The sequence below is a fragment of the Polyodon spathula genome, chromosome 44 (genome assembly GCF_017654505.1).
Source record: "Polyodon spathula isolate WHYD16114869_AA chromosome 44, ASM1765450v1, whole genome shotgun sequence".
Lineage (NCBI taxonomy): Eukaryota > Metazoa > Chordata > Actinopteri > Acipenseriformes > Polyodontidae > Polyodon > Polyodon spathula.
In genome coordinates, this window is record NC_054577.1 from 1,354,776 (window position 1) to 1,366,476 (window position 11,701).

The 11,701-nt window shown below is 48.5% G+C and overlaps 2 protein-coding genes across 2 annotated transcripts; both read right to left on the bottom strand.

Moving 5' to 3' along the window:
• Positions 1-2,970: 2,970 nt before the first annotated feature.
• On the bottom strand, positions 2,971-6,681 carry psmb6 (proteasome 20S subunit beta 6). Its single transcript, XM_041237302.1, is given in 9 exon segments — positions 2,971-3,166; positions 3,630-3,671; positions 3,674-3,715; positions 3,718-3,781; positions 3,899-4,013; positions 4,636-4,742; positions 5,804-5,827; positions 6,020-6,091; positions 6,526-6,681. Coding segments are annotated over 9 exon segments (687 nt in total). The 5' UTR covers positions 6,619-6,681; the 3' UTR covers positions 2,971-3,038.
• A 1,685-nt stretch (positions 6,682-8,366) lies between these two features.
• On the bottom strand, positions 8,367-11,340 carry LOC121305647 (E3 ubiquitin-protein ligase RNF144A-like). Its single transcript, XM_041237341.1, has 5 exons — positions 11,061-11,340; positions 10,075-10,178; positions 9,426-9,524; positions 9,285-9,335; positions 8,367-8,985 (listed from the first exon to the last, which is right to left on the bottom strand). The coding sequence occupies exons 1-5, from the start codon at positions 11,125-11,127 to the stop codon at positions 8,491-8,493; spliced, it is 816 nt and encodes a 271-aa protein (XP_041093275.1). The 5' UTR covers positions 11,128-11,340; the 3' UTR covers positions 8,367-8,490.
• Positions 11,341-11,701: the final 361 nt, after the last annotated feature.

An 11,701-nucleotide genomic window follows, 5' to 3' on the forward strand; every position in this document is an offset into this window, starting at 1 on the left:
GCTCTGTAGAGGAGATTTCTTATTTTGCTGTGATCTCGTGATCCGTCGATAATATCTACATAATAATAATATAAGAAATAATAAGTAATTTGCTATAATTTTAAGACCAAAACGTAGTATTAAAATAACGTGTCTTGCATATCCTTATTGCACATCATGTTAGGAAACCGTATAGTTTTTAGTCTGTTATATAGATATATAAAAATGCATGGTTCTTGTCTTCTAGTAAAGATAGCCCTTATCGGGGATGTTTGGAAACTGTTTTCAAATAATAATAATAATAATAATAATAATAATAATAATAATAATAATAATAATATCGTGGCTTTACAGTCTGTTTAAAACGAGTTTTTAATTACATAAATACTAATCAGATATAATTTCACTCTTGACAAACTGTTGCCTGTGCAAACGCTTGTACAGTATTTACGACTGGAAAGGTTTTTTAAAATGGTTTTGTTTCCTGTGCAAAAAGATCAATACGATGTGCCATTGAAAAATTAAAACTGAAACTTAGGCAACGCCAAGAAATTTCCATGATCAAATTCGGGTTCAGTTCTCCTGATCAAATAACGCAAACATATTAGACTTCAACATGAAAATATAGGTTTTAAAAAATCTTTAAACATATGGCAGGATTAGAAATTAGGCAATATATATTTAAACACACCAGCGCTGGTATGAGCAAGGCTAACCGCGATTACATTGCTTTTGGTGGTGCTGTATTATATAATTATTACACTCTCCCCTGTGCTCTGTGACACCAATCCACAATTGCAGTCACTTGTATTCACATTTGCACACAACTCGACTCAAACACTGGAAAGAAAAAAAAAACAAAAAACAATTTAATCCTTTAATGACATCAAAATAAATCTCCCTGGGTATTGCTCTAAAAACAAACAAACACGCCTATTCAAATATAAAGTTACAGTAATCTGTTCTGTACCCACAGCCCTATGCACACATACGAGCTTAGCGTCGATATTACGCAGAAATGTCATTTTTAATTTGCAAACTGCAAAAGCGACGTGTGAAAGTCGCACCGACCCGGACTATATGGACGGACCAGCATCGTTACTGTGAACACACATACATTCAGGCACGTTTATTTCTTTTCTAAGTATCACAAATTATTAGCAATAATTTATTTGCAAGACCAAAATAGTAAATATATGTCTCTTTTTTTTTAAATTGGTGCTCCGGGCTCCGAGATTTCCACCTGGTTTTGGTAACAGGACCAGATTGAGCTGTCTCTGGTGTCGGTTGTATTCAATAATAATAATAATAATAATAATAAGCTTGAGTCGGCTTCAAACACAAAAACGATGTTGCTTTTTGTCAAAAAAAAAAAAAAAAAAATAAAAAAAGTCAAAACTTGTTCTTTTTTGATTTCCCCAAAGCAATAAAATGCACCGATCGGTTGAGCAATAAGCAAATATTTTCTTGCCAGTCTTCAAAAAAAAAAAAAAAAAAAAAAAAAAGAATCAATAAATAAATAAGGCTTTTTAGGCTTACAAAGAGGGGCTGCTCCCCGACGAGGAGGTTTCGTCCTCCGAGCCACGGGGGCCGTGTGATGCAGGCACAGGATCCAAAAAAAAAAAGGGGGGGGGGGGGGGGGGGGGGGGGGGGGGGGGGGGGGGGGGGGGGTGTTGTATTCGTTTTTTTTTTTTTTTTTTTTCTTTTTTTTAAATTTTTTTTTTTTTTTCTTTTTTTTAAATGTATTTTTGGGGCGGGGGGGGGGACGGGGGGGTTTTTTAAAAGTCTCGACACGCCTCTCCTCTTTTTCTCCCCTCTTTCCTCGATCGCTCGCTTTCTCTCACTTCCCTTCGCAAGACTGTTGACAAAAAAATGTGCCCACACCAGGAAGTCCCTCCCCCGGCCTCTCATTGGCTCTCCGCGCCCCTCATGGAACGCTTCGATATGCTAATGAGGCGCGGGGGCGTGGCGGCGGACGTGTCTTAAAGGGGTAGCACCGTAAAAAAAAACAAAACAAAAAAAACAACTTTTATAAAATTTTGCAGCATTGCAACGCAGCATCAGCAACACGCCGTGCTTTTTCAGAGGTGTAAGGTAACGGTGTGCGCAGGGTCCGGCGCTTAGGGTGCAACAGACAAGGCAAAAAAAAGTAGATTAAAAAAAATATATATATATTACAAGATCTCAATATTGGAATCGCAACAGGAACCCCAAAAGCAAGCAAGCAAAACACCAAACCATCATAATAATGACAAAATAAACGCGAAACTCATTAAGAAACTTCACAGCATGATTTTGCATTGTTAAAAAAAAAAAGTTTATTTATTTATTGGAAGGGGTGGGGGGCACAAAAACCACACAAAAACAAGATCCCTGGTCTGAATAGAAACCATGCAACCCACCCCCCCTAAAAATAAAAAAAAAAAAAAAAAAAAAAAAACCATGGAAGGCAAAAACAAGATTCTGGTACGTTGGGTTGAAACTGAATAGCAACCCACCCCCCCTAAAAAAAAAAAAAAAAAAAAAAAAAACATGGAACCGGCACTGTCTAGAACAAGACAGAGCCATCGCAGAGGAAGGCTATAGCGCCCCCTGGAGGAGAAACACAGCCACAGCTGCAAAACCAGCCACAAACATGCGCTGATCTCAAATTTTGGAAATTATGAATAAATAACAGCACAGGAAACAAATACAATACAGCTGGGTTGCGAACTTCGCAGCAGGGCTAATGGTTTAAAGCAATCCTGACCTCCAGCTCCAGAAATAAGACTCCTGTTGCACAGCAGTGTCACCCAGTCCAGGTTTTACTACCAGCTTGATCAGCCCCCAGTGTGTCTAGGGAACAAGCTCGTGTGTGACTGATTATTAAACTCCTAGTGAAAGCAGGACTGGATCACACTGCTGTGCAACAGGAGTCTCAACGCCATCCCTGTTTCATTTTAAATCTGTTAGAAATACCCTCAAAAAACAAAAAACAAATTCAAAACAGCCTTTGTTTTGGGTAGTTTATTTGCAGTAGGAGGGGGGGAGGGGTACAGTACAAGGGGGGGGAGTCCCCTCTAGCAGCTGGCGAATTTGGGGAGCTGGTTCCCCAGGATGACCCTGCGCTCCACGCCGGACTCTGTGATGGCAGCCAGACGCACCACCCCCCCGCTGGAGCCATCGCGTTCCATCGCCAGGGAGAGCGCTGCGGGGGGAGAGGGAGAGAGAGAGAGAGAGACAGAGACAGGGAGGGAGGGAGAGACAGAGGTTATTAACACTGCCAGCACCACTGTCACTAATACTGCCATTAGCATTATAATATCTTTCTATTTATATAGCGCCTTTCATAGTGGACTTCCATCACAAAGCGCTTCAATCGAGGACAGGCTAGTGAACTGCGCGATATATGCAGAGTCACTTCCAAATAGGGAGGAGATTATTTAACATCTCATCCCACTGAGAACAAGGAGGTTGTGAAGCGACCGCTCAGGGTCACCTCAACAGCGACCCATGTCAGTCGGGCAGAGGAGGGATTTGAACCCGGGACCAGCCCTGGACTTGAACCACCGGACCACACTCCCCCACACACAGACACTCCCCCACACACACACACCACACGGGACTTCACGCTCCCATGCGTAGGTGAAAATCCCCCCCTGTCCCTTCACCGTTGGCAGTGAACTGCAGGCACTCTTCCTTGCTCATCCCGCGCGGTAGGATGAATCCACGAAGCCGAGAGTGGTGTAGGAGCTGCAGAGCCCCCAATCGAGAAGGGCTGCTCTCCCATCATCCCCCCCATCGATGGGACGGTTGTTAAACCCTGGGGAGAGGGGAGGAGGAGGCAAAATATGTTGCTTTCAAAATACAACAAAACTCAGCCCTGTACCCCCACCCCCCTCCCAGAGTCACCCCTAAAGCCCGGGAGTTACCTGTCCGCCTCGTCTCTGTCCCACCCTGCCACGATGATGCCGGCCATCAGTTCCTCTCGGTACTTGTAGCACATCTCCTTGAAGAGGCTGGCCGCTGTCTGGACCAGGGGAGCCTCGTCCAGCCTACATTTGTGAACACGGGGATCCTGGCACTGACCCTTCAACCCTTTGCAGTTCTGTGCACCTGTCAGGTCCAATTTATTTTCACATGCTGGAAATCTGGCAATGACCTTCAACCCTTTGCAGTTCGGGGGGAGGGGGAAAAAAAAATTCTCTTCAGCCGTGTCATTCGGTCAACGATTTTAGTATTTTTCCACACCTCCCCCCCCCCCAAAATTTGCAACACGCTCTGTTTAAAAACTCGTTTTCACCCCCAGTTAAAACGTTAGGTTTTAAAGGCAAAAATTGCAATGTAGGAGTTTCGAGACGTCTACGACACGTTTTATTATTGCATCTCAAAATGACATGCAAATGTCTGGGATATTCTCCAGCCTGGATGCAGAAGCAGTTCGCTGTATTTATGTCCGTGTTATCCTCTGTAGTAGACTTGGCTACAGATACACCCTTTTCTTTCGGTTTCATTTGGCTCCTGTCGGTCTCACTCCGCCATTGAAAGGTTTTATCGGCTAGAGACCTGCGCTTGGCGTCTTTTTGACGATGTGGGGCAGGGTCTGGACATCGGACTGGAAAGGGAAAGCTGTAACGCCGGACCTGGTCCGAGATGGGCCGCGGTCTCGTGACTCACCTGTGGAAGCCCAGCTGGTAAGTCACGGCGTCCGCGATGGCCTGCGTGTCGGCAGCGGACCCCGAGCGGCAGCAGAAGATCTGGTCGTGGATCTGGGTTTAGAGAACCTGCGCTTGGCGGGGGGTGACATTTTGCACTGATGTTGGAAGCGCCCTGGGTCTATGGACATCGGGACTGGAAAGGGAATAGCTGTAAACTTTCCGGACCTGTTCCGAGATGGGCTCGTCTCGCTGTCGTGCCATCTCGTGGATAGCCCAGCTTCGTAAGTCACGGCGTCCGCGGAGGCTCTGCGTGTCCAGGCAGCGGAGCAAACCGTCAGGCCAGAAGATCTGGATCGTGGATTCACCCCTGAGCACTGTAGCGCACCGATTGTAGGCCCTGAGGACTGAGTCCAGAGCGAATCGAATGTCTTCTGACAATGCTATCCCACTGAGCAAGAACCTCAAAAAGCCCAGTGTCTTCAGGTTAAAACTAATCCAGTTAACAATGGTGAGTCCTACGTTATTTGTTTACTAGCTGGAGAAGTCACACACGCATGTCACTCCACCCCAGAATACTGCCGCCTCCACTCCCGCCTCTGCTCTCCCCTCCAGTCCCCACCCTCCAGCCACGTCCCCTTCCCCCCTCCTCCCCATTCCCCAAGCTCCTCCTCAACCCTACTCAGTGCTCTACCGACTCCCTCTCCCCCCTTAACACCCTCAGCTCCTCCTCCTCTCCCCTTACCCCATGCTAATCCACCTCCCCCCCTCCGGTACCCCGCTCCCCTATCCCCGTACCACGAGCCCTCAACCCCCCTCCTACGCTCCCCATGCTCCTCCACTCTCCCTCCTCACTCCTCCCCCTGCTCCTCCCCTCCCCTCCCTATAACTTGCCTCATCTTCTAAGTGATAAACTGATTTATACTATGCATCCAAGGCTCTGGTTGCACGGCGGTTTGATCCATTCATGGTTTTACTGCGAGTTTAATAATAAGAGACCCACACCTTTTGCTACACTGTGTACAGCTGCGGTCAAAAAGGAGTTTAACATCGCCTTAGAATTTAAAAAAATAAAAACTAAAACGAACGTAACAGAGATCACATTTCACATCATGCAATGAAACTACCAGTATTTAAAAAGAGGAGCGTCCACTGGAAGCCACAGCAGCAGCACGGCATGTCAGATTAACATCGGTCACCTTTTGGTTGGAAAACTACAAAGCGGCGAGTCATTCAATATGTTAACGGCATTCAGCAGGTTTCACTGGACTTTGTCAAGCTAAGTGCTACAGGGTGGCGAAGCAAAACGACCGGCCGCAGCTGTACAGCCCTAAATCTGCTGGAAGAGACCCCGGGTCAGTGCTCGTCCCGCCGAGCAGTTTCTCCGGGATGTCCCGGTCGGAGGCTCACCCCGTGGTCGTCCGGGAATCGGCCCCCATAACGACTCCTCCGTCAAACTCCACCGCCATGATCGTGGTCTGTGAACAAGAAAACAAACCCGGCAGGCCGGGGATCAGAGGCGCGGAGTCCCACGCAGAAAGCGAGCCGCTTCCCTCTGCGGGGAGGGCGACACACACACACACACACCGCCCGAAGAAAGCGGTCGCTTCCAGGCTTCGGTTTCTTACTTTAGGTCGAGGCGTCACGACGCGAAGGGGGCCGCGTCACAGCAAAGCAGTTTAAACAGTTAAATGAACAGGCCGATGACGGCGTTTTAAGAAGATTATTAAACAGCCCGCTCTTCACAGGCGATCAACGCCTCCCTGGGGTTGCAATTATTATTATAAACGCCATTCAGCGGGCTTGGCTCTGAATCTGCATCATCATCGCACAACAAAGACACCCCTGGAAACGAGTCCCCGGCACCGCGCCCGCCCCGCTACCGGGATAAACGCCACTCATCCCCTCTTACCCCGGTGCTGACTTCCCGCCGGGTCCACTCCGGTGTCAGATTGTGATTATAAGAGAGACTCTGCGCTCCCTGACCCGCCATAACCGCCGCCATGTCTGTGTGTGTGTGCTTGAGGAGCCGCCGCCACACGCTGCGTAACAGAGGGGGGGGAGGCGGGGTCTGCACACCGGCCCAGCGCTGGCACAGCCGGGGTTCGGGGGGGTTCGGAGGCGGGGTCTGCACAACGCCCAGAGCGCTCCGGAGGGGTTCGGGGGGGTGCCGGGCGGGGGTTCGGAAGCGCTGCGGAGGCGTTCGGGGGGGTTCACGGAGGCTTTCGGAAGGAGGTTCGGGGGGGTCGGAGCGCTGCGGAGGAGTTCGGGGGGGTCGGAGACTCTTCGGAGGAGTTCGGGGGGGTTCGGAGCTCTTCGGAGGAGTTCGGGGGGGTTCGGAAGCGCTGCGGAGGGGGTCGGGGGGGTTCGGAGCGCTGCGGAGGGGTCCGGGGGGGTTCGGAGAGCTGAGGAGGTTCGGGGGGGGGGTTCGGAGCGCCTGCCGGAGGAGGTTCGGGGGTTCGGCGCGGGTGCGGAGCGCTTCGGAGGCGTCCGGGGGGTTCGGAGCGTGCGGAGGAGTTCGGGGGGTTCGGGAGCGCGGGCGGAGGAGTCACGGGGGGGGAGCGCTCGGAGAGTCGGAGGGGGGCGGGCTTCGGAGACCTATTCGGAGGCGTTCGGGGGGGTTCGGAGCGCTGCGGGAGGAGTTCGGGGGGGTTCGGAGCTCTCGGGAGCCGGGTTCGGGAGCGGGTTAGGGCGGAGGAGGGGTTCGGGGGGGCTTCGGAGGGCTTCGGGGGGTTTTTCACGGGGTTAGGGTTCGGGAGCGCTTCGGACGGGTTTCTACGGGGTTATATCGGATGCGCTGCGATGGACTATGGTTCGGGGGGGTTCGGAGCGCTTCGGACGGGTTCCTACGGGGTTCGGGGCGATTCGAACGTGGGTTCGGAATCCGTAGCTGTGTCAACAAACTATATTTTTTAAAACTTGTATGCCATTTAATTTCTGCAGTGTTGAGAGTGGAGTTCTCTTTCCTATAGACCTCTATACAGCTCTGCAGTGTTGAGAGTGGAGTTCTCTTTCCTATAGACCTCTATACAGCTCTGCAGTGTGGAGAGTGGAGTTCTCTTTCCTATAGACCTCTATACAGCTCTGCAGTGTTGAGAGTGGAGATCTCTTTCCTATAGACCTCTATACAGCTCTGCAGTGTGGAGAGTGGAGATCTCTTTCCTATAGACCTCTATACAGCTCTGCAGTGTTGAGATCTCTTTCCTATAGACCTCTATACAGCTCTGCAGTGTTGAGAGTGGAGCTCTCTTTCCTATAGACCTCTATACAGCTCTGCAGTGTTGAGAGTGGAGCTCTCTTTCCTATAGACCTCTATACAGCTCTGCAGTGTTGAGAGTGGAGAGCTCTTTCCTATAGACCTCTATACAGCTCTGCAGTGTGGAGAGTGGAGTTCTCTTTCCTCTCAGTTTTGAGTATTTTTCACATATGCATAAATGTGTACAAGCATTATACAAAGTGTCCAAGCACTGCAGATGTGTTCAAGTCAAATAATTTAGGCAGGTTGGAGTTTCATTGGTGGTACATTTATTTTCTGATTGAGTAACCCATCCCAGTCAAGTTATTTATGTATTGCAATCTGCAACGGTAAAGCATAGGGAAGCATTGTAAAGCACAGAGAGGTCTGGTAAAGCATAGGGAAGCATTGTAAAGCACAGAGAGGTGTGGTAAAGCATAGGGAAGCATTGTAAAGCACAGAGAGGTCTGGTAAAGCATAGGGAAGCATTGTAAAGCACAGAGAGGTCTGGTAAAGCATAGGGAAGAACTGTAAAGCACAGAGAGGTCTGGTAAAGCATAGGGAAGCATTGTAAAGCACAGAGAGGTCTGGCAAATCTCTTGTCTATTTGATTGTGAGGAACCGCTCTGTCACACCACATGGTTAACCTTCGGTGACACGCTGCCTCTTGGCAATGACGCACCAGATACAGCCTATATAAGCCATCATGAGAACACCGATGTTGGGGTCCCCCACACTGCCCCCCAGGGGTTGACGCTGGGGTAGCAAGCACCCCTCCTGTATCCCTCTCAGACACCGATAGCAGAAAACATGAGCACACTGCGGGCACTTGACCTGGGTGCACCCCCGCAGGGTGTGAGAGATGAGGGTGTGGCATCGCGGGCACGCCCTGAAGCAAGGGCAGCCATCCAGTTTGGTGCCTGGGAGTTTGATGGCAGGGCAGGAGAGCAGGCAGGCTAGAGTGGCACAATTCTGATTCCCACAGCTGTCATCGTCTTCCCCAGGAGGAGCTCTCCATTCCTGCTGGCAGTCCCAGCAGAACCGGAAAACCTTGCGCTTGCGGGCGGAGCAGATCTTGCAGGGAACGCTACGGCTCCCCGAGCCCGGTCTGGGGAGCAGGAGGCTGCAGCCCGGACACTGGGAACAAGGGAAAGAAAACGAAGGAAGAGTGTGAGAGAGCGTGACATAGTGACATAACAGCCAGGTGTGAGAAAACATAAAGCAGGGCATAGGGAAGCATTACAAAGTTTGCCACACCTCTCTGTGCTTTACAATGCTTCCCTATGCTTTACCAGACCTCTCTGTGCTGTACAATGCTTCCCTATGCTTTACCAGACCTCTCTGTGCTTTACAATGCTTTGCTGTGCTTTTACTGTGGGGCACTGTTATAAGGTCTTCTTCTCCAGCTTGGAGCGGCATAGTGCTGTTCCTCTTACCTGTCTGTGTGTATGGAGGGTGTCTGGGGAGTTGACGTCTGGGAGTATGATCTACTCGCTAGGATTGAGTTCCTGTGTGTGCAACACAAGTGTTTCACTTCACTGCCCGGCCCAGCTATGGGAAAATGCGGACAGGTGAACTTCCTGCAACCGCTCCTGTGCTGTGAACACAACAAGTCGTTTCACTTCCTGCCAGGACCAGCTCTGGGAACACTGCGGACAGGAGAACTCCTGAACCCCCTGCAAGACAGAGAGAGGCAGAGAAACTATTGCACTGCCCGCATTAACAGCACAGTGTAATAAAACACAGTGAAAGCACAGTCTGGCACAGGCAAGCATTGTAAAGCACAGAGAGGTCTGGTAAAGCATAGGGAAGCATTGTAAAGCACAGAGAGGTCTGGTAAAGCATAGGGAAGCATTGTAAAGCACAGAGAGGTCTGGGGTATGGGTGGTAAAGCCATTGTAAAGCACAGAGAGGTCTGGTAAAGCAAAGGGAAGCATTGTAAAGCACAGAGAGGTCTGGTAAAGCATAGGGAAGCATTGTAAAGCACAGAGAGGTCTGGTAAAGCATAGGGAAGCATTGTAAAGCACAGAGAGGTCTGGTAAAGCATAGGGAAGCATTGTAAAGCACAGAGAGGTCTGGTGAAGCATAGGGAAGCATTGTAAAGCACAGAGAGGTCTGGTAAAGCATAGGGAAGCATTGTAAAGCACAGAGAGGTGTGGTAAAGCATAGGGAAGCATTGTAAAGCACAAAGAGGTGTTGTAAAGGCCTTTGCCATGGTCCACTCACCCTGCCCAGCAGCTCCATGACAACCGACTTGAGCATCAGAGAGCTGATCCGATGCCCGCAGGAGGCTTTGACTCTTGGTGCAGGGGGACACCGTGTCCCCCGGTCTGTGGAAGAAAAACACCACGTCCCCTTAAATTCTTAACACCGAACCCGCTAAATGTGGTCACCATTTGTGGACAGTCTTCATTGTCATTTTTGGAGCATTTTTAACTGGCGTCGTCTATCTGTTGCCGTTGTAATTCTGTTTTTCTCTGTTTTTATGATAACTGGCTGACTTTCTGAATGTTTGGTCCGTGTGTGTGTGTGTATAATATATATGTGTGTATAACAGGACAGCAAACGAATGTGTAGCATCACATGACAAAACACGATTAGGGTACTATATGTTTTTAATTTAATAGAAAACAAGAATGGGGATAAGAACAAGAACAGGAAGAAAAGCAACACTACTAGGACTACTACTAAGGACAGGAGGAAGAAGAGACAGGTTTTGCTTTGAAACGGGACGCTTTTCCTATTATTAAACAAAGGTTTTAAAAAATGTAGAGATTTTTTATAGAAATGGCGTGTTTGGGGTTGCCATCTTTCCTGAGGGTGTAACCTATTGCACAGTGTACAGTGAATATGAATGCATATTTTTCATGTTCATAACTAGAGATTGCTAACTCGCAAACCAACGAGACAGGCTTAAATTACCCCTTAGCATAAGATCTTTCATCGGGTGAAATATTCAATGTTTTGCGCAAATAGCGAATATCCAGGCGAATATTAAATATCAACCTATCTGCTCTGGTGTGCCGGTGCGGGGTTCGACAGCTCCGATCACTTCTAGTCTCTCGTCATTAAAATTAAACTGAAGACACCGAGAAAGGCTTCTCAAGTCTGTCGTTGAATGTCTCAGTTTTCCTTCAGTTTTTTTTTACATCAAGCGCCGTTTCTAATTTTTTTAAAAAAAAATCTTCGATCGTTAACAGTAGTGAACTTACCCCACTCATCTGCAGAAACAAAAAATCTCCAAGTATTTGCAAACATTCTTCTCCTGTCTCCAGCCATGAATCCCAGTTCGTGAAAAACAAGATAACTTTGTAATTTTCATGCAGCCTGGATCAGACCCGGGCCTGTCTGAGTACAGAAAGCGATCGCTTGTTGTTTTCCGAGCACTGGAAACCCCCAGATGCAATTTACATTCGCTTTCATATTTGCTAACAGTACAGTGATGTTTTCTCTTTCTCTTACAGACCCATTTGAAAATACTAAGAGACTTCAATTCAATGGCAAACGTGTCCACTAGAAGTCTTTCTCAGTGTCTTCAGTGTGAATTCAAAGACCAGTGTTTCCACTAGAAGTCTTTCTCAGTGTCTTCAGAGTCAATTCAATGGCAAACGTTTCCACTAGAAGTCTCTCTCAGCGTCTCCAGTGTGAATTCAATGGCAAACGTTTCCACTAGAAGTCTTTCTCAGTGTCTTCAGTGTCAATTCAATGGCTAACGTTTCCACTAGAAGTCTTTCTCAGTGTCTTCAGTGTGAATTCAATGGCTAACGTTTCCACTAGAAGTCTTTCTCAGTGTCTTCAGTGTCAATTCAATGGCTAACGTTTCCACTAGAAGTCTTTCTCAGTGTCTTCAGTG